Source organism: Carassius gibelio, chromosome A4 (assembly GCF_023724105.1).
Source record: "Carassius gibelio isolate Cgi1373 ecotype wild population from Czech Republic chromosome A4, carGib1.2-hapl.c, whole genome shotgun sequence".
NCBI lineage: Eukaryota > Metazoa > Chordata > Actinopteri > Cypriniformes > Cyprinidae > Carassius > Carassius gibelio.
Genome location: NC_068374.1, coordinates 10,483,425 through 10,488,394, shown reverse-complemented (window position 1 = coordinate 10,488,394; position 4,970 = coordinate 10,483,425). Strand labels below are relative to the sequence as shown.

General features: G+C 38.0%; 1 protein-coding gene across 3 annotated transcripts in view; it reads left to right on the top strand.

Moving 5' to 3' along the window:
* Positions 1–3,034, top strand: part of LOC127969134 (NLR family CARD domain-containing protein 3) — a 55,622-nt gene extending 52,588 nt beyond the window's left edge. For all 3 annotated transcript variants that reach the window (XM_052570867.1, XM_052570857.1, XM_052570848.1), the window contains one exon: positions 2,828–3,034. In XM_052570867.1, the coding sequence (XP_052426827.1) occupies positions 2,828–2,883 (56 nt within the window). In that variant the 3' untranslated portion in view covers positions 2,884–3,034. The remainder of the gene's footprint in view (positions 1–2,827) is intronic.
* Positions 3,035–4,970: the final 1,936 nt, after the last annotated feature.

Here is a 4,970-nt window from a genome sequence, read left to right as displayed (position 1 = left end):
TGTACAATTCTATGCTGAGTTATATAGAGTTATATTCTCTGTCTTGAGAAGCCTCTCACGGAGCAGGAGCTTTTAAATGCTTTGAAAGATATGAAGACTGGTAAAGCACCAGGTATTGATGGCCTCTCCGTTGAGTTTTATAAGGCCTTTTGGGGAGTGATGGGCAAAGACCACTTGGATGTTTTAATGAAAGTTTAGCTGTGGGTTCACTCCCTCTAAGTTGTAGGAGGGCGGTGGTCACTTTACTGCCAACGAAAGGTGATTTGCAGGAAATTAAGAATTGGCGACCTGTAAGTTTACTTTCTACAGACTTAAAGATTTTTTTCTAAGATTTTGGCTAATAGATTAAAATATGTGATGGGGCAAGTGGTTCATTCTGACCAGACCTATTGTATACCCGGAAGGTCGATTATGGATAACATTAGTCTCATCAGAGATATTTTGGATGTCTCTGGCTGTCTTGATCTTGATATAGGTTTTATTTCAATTGATCAAGAAAAAGCCTTTGATCGAATAGAGCATCAATATCTTTGGAATACGCTTGATGCTTTTGGTTTTGGGTCTAATTTTAGTGGAATGATTAAGGTATTGTACAAAGACATTGAGAGCGTACTGAAGATCAATGGTGGTTTGAGTGCCCCTTTTAAAATTGGGAGAGGTATAAGGCAGGGATGTGCACTTTCTGGAATGTTATATTCCTTGGCAATAGAACCAATGTTAAACAAGTTGCGTTCTTGTATTCAAGGTTTTAAGTTAAGGAATCACAGTGCTCAATACCAATTATCTGCCTATGCAGATGATGTCATGATCTTAATTAATGGAAATAAAGATGTTATTAATTTGGCATCAACTGTTAGTGAATTTGGTGTAATTTCTGCTGCAAGAGTAAATTGGGAGAAGAGTGATGCACTGATAAAAGGTAAATGGAAGAATGGTTTACCAATTTTACCTGGTGGGTTGAATTGGAAAAGGGGGGGCCTTAAGTATTTAGGTGTGCATCTTGGAGATGAATCAGTGCAGCAGAAAAACTGGGATGGGATTATAGAAAAAATGGAGGGCAGACTGAAGAAATGGAAATGGATTCACTCTCAACTATCTTTTAGAGGGAGAGTACTAATACTGAACAATTTAATATCTTCAAATATGTGGCATAAGCTCTCATGTGTGGAACCTCCCACAGGATTATTATCACGTTTACAAACAATATTAGTGGACTTCTTTTGGGACAGGCTGCACTGGGTCCCTCAAAGTGTGCTTTTTTTGCCAGTGGAGGAGGGAGGACAAGGTTTGGTGTCTCTGTCAAGCAGATATGCAACATTCCGGTTCCAGTTGATTCAGAAGTTTTTAACAGGCTCTGTGGATGTGATATGGAGAGAAGTTGTGAAAAACATTCTTCACAGAGTGGATGGACTTGAACTAGATACTGCTTTGTTCCTCACCGATACCAAAAAGCTACAATTGAGTCGGCTATCTTCATTCTACCAAGGACTGTTTAAAGTGTGGGGATCTTTCATTATTAAAAGACCAGAAAATGCTACTTCTCTGTTCTGGTTGTTAGAGGAGCCGCTAGTTAAGGGGGCTCGTTTGACCATTACAGATCAAGTGCCAGATCTATTTCAGAGATTGTGTGACACTCAGACTGTAAAGCTTGGTCACATGATTAAAGTGGCTGGATCTGAATTGAAGGACATTGTGGCTGTGGCATCTTTATTGGGACAAAAATCAATGAGACAAACCTCAACAATCTTGGAATTATGGAGGAATAAGCTGACAGCAGAGGAATTGACATTGCTTAAAAGTTTTGAGGCAGGAAATCTGCTTCCTGATATGAGAGATCCTTTTCCCAAGCACTGGATTACACCCGATTTAAAGGACATGTCTGGTACTTTGTTAAATTTGAATGGACTTCAGAATCTATTGTTAGAAGAAATAAGTGGAAAAGTGATTTACAAATGTTATGTTAAAATAATGTACAAGTCCACATTGTGTGAGAAAAGTGATAATGTCTGGAGAGAGAAATTTGAGATTGGAAATGAAGTCAAACTATTTTGGAGGGTTTTATATAAACCACCATTGATGAAAAAATCAGGAGATCTACAGTGGAGAATCCTGAAAGGAGCTGTTGCTGTCAATGCGTTTGTCTCAGTTATTAACTCTAATGTCAATGAAGGTTGTGTTTTTTGTGGGTTAAGAGAAACAATTTTTCATTGTTTTCTCGAATGTAGTAGGCTAAAATCCCTTTTTGCACTATTAAAACAATTGTTTATAGGTTTTAAGGAAACCTTCACCCCTAAGGCTTTCATTTATGGGGCAGGATACAACCGCAATCAAAGATTTAAATGGCAGTTGATTAACTTTATGGTTGGCAAGGCAAAAATGGCCATGTATATTTCAAGAAGAAACAGGATTAATAATATACATGGCCAAGATGGAGAACTGTTGTTTAAGGCATTTGGATCCAGGATCTCAGTTGAGTTTAATTATTATAAAGAGATGCAGGATTTGGAAACTTTTGTATTGCAGTGGTGTTTTAATTAGGTTTTTTGTACTGTGTTTGAGGGGGATTTAATTTTTAGTTTTTTGATGTGTTAAATGGTTGTGTGATAATGGTTTGATGTTTTTTTTGGTATTGTCATAATAAAAGTATGGGTTAAATCTCACACACGCACACACACACATACTCTCTCCCTCTCTCTCTCTTTCTCTCACACACACACACACACACACACACTCTCTCTCTCTCTCTCACACACACACACACACACACACACTCACTTGTTCTTCTCTGTTGTTGATGATGATCAGATCTGCTTCTCTCTCTCTACAGTATCTTCTGCTCTCAGCCCAGTTCTTCTTCTCAGAGGAAAAGAAGTAAAGAGTTGATTGATGACACTTCAGTCCATCTATAAACACAGATAAGACATCCCTAGTGAAATATAAATACACTAAAATGTATTTGAAATACATTTATTTCATAATAAGTATACTACAAATACGTTTATATAGTTATTTACTTAATAAAAATACACTGCAATTGTAACTTAAAGTCTGCTAAACTGGAACAACTAACTTTGTACTTTATTCATTTGAATTGTGCAGAAGTAGTGCAAGTAAAGATACACTGAAGTTTATTTGATTGTGTTAAAGTGGGACTATAGCAATTATACTTCAGGTACACTTGAAATATCTTGCATTTAAAGACATTAAATATTATTCAGAGATCATACAATCCTCATCAACAGTGACATTTAAACACACTGTAGGATTAATATTGAGAGATGTGCATTGTGCACAAGCAGCACTACAAATAAAGCTGAAATATAAATGTTATAATAAATTTATTTTTTTTACTAGGGCTTGAAACTAAACCAAATTAAAAAGGTTATTTATATTACTTGTACTAGTAGTGTATATTTTATTATAGTTGTGAGTGCTTTTAATCTACTGCAAGAGCTCTTTACAGTTTATCTCTTAATTTTACTGTGTCTGTTCACTCTGTTTATGTTGTATACTGTAACAGAGAATGACTTTCAGAAGGAAACCTGTTTCTCAAAGGAAGGTTTCTGACACTGTGTTTTAAACTGATCTCACTAGTGCTCTCTAGACACTGAAGTACTCTGTGTATTTGACAGGTTTGTGTCTCATCTGAGGCCAACGACTGATTATCACAAAAGATAATGTTTTGGACTTACAGTTTTGTTCAATTGCTTACACACTAACATTAGAACTTTCCCACAATTAGCAAAACCTTACACTCAAGGAGCAAAACACCGGCCTGGATTTGCACAACTGTAAGCTCACTGTCAGCTTCACACTTTTTACAAAACATTACACACAGTGATTTGCAAAACACTAAACACACTTGTATGCATCTGACACAGAATCATGATTTATCATGATGTAATTTCCTTGCAATTTCAAAGCAAAGGCTTTCAAATGAGCACAGGCACACCCATGAACCAATTGGTTAAACACAGGCACCAGGTGTGCACACATCAGGTTAAAGCACTATAAAAAGACAACAGGTAAGTTCACCTGTCTTCAACAAAGATGGATGGTGTCAGAGGAAGAGGGAGAGTGCGGATGAGAGGGGGAATCCAGAGAGTACCAGGAAGAGGAAGAGGAAGAGGAAGAGTGTGGATGAGAGGGGGAATCCAGAGAGTACCAGGAAGAGGAAGAGGAAGAGGGAGAGTGTGGATGAGAGGGGGAATCCAGAGAGTACCAGGAAGAGGAAGAGGAAGAGGGAGAGTGTGGATGAGAGGGGGAATCCAGAGAGTACCAGGAAGAGGAAGAGGAAGAGGAAGAGTGTGGATGAGAGGGGGAATCCAGAGAGTACCAGGAAGAGGAAGAGGAAGACCTGGAGGAGGGCTAGGACATGCACAAAGAAGACAACCAAATCTGTGTAATGAAATTCGTACAATTGTGGACCATGTAATAAAGCACAGACTAACACTGAGGGAGGCTGGATTGAGAGTACAGCCTAACCTAAGCAGGTACACGGTGGCATCAATAGTTCGGACATTTCGTCAAGAGCACAGGTGAGAAACTTCTCTTCAGTCAACAGAAAACCCATTGCTTACTGCATGTACTATATCAACACTACTGTATATGTACTCTGTATTTTGGTACTGTATATGTTCCTGTTTGAATCATTTTTACAGTAAGCAAGAGAGAGAGATCATAAACCTCGTTTTGGCCAATAATGCAATCAGTCTTCGAGAAATTCAAGCCCATATCGTCAATGATCACCTAATTTTCAATAATGTCCAACAGGTCTCTCTGTCAACAGTAGCCCGTATCCTTAAAAAACATCAAGTTCTGATGAAACGACTGTATAAAGTGCCATTAGAAATAAATTCAGACGGTGAAAGTCCTGCGGCGTGAATCTGTGGTGGTACGTTTTGTTCACTGACTGTAGTATTGTGTACTGCACACATAACCTTTTACTGTACATGTAATTTTACTGTATA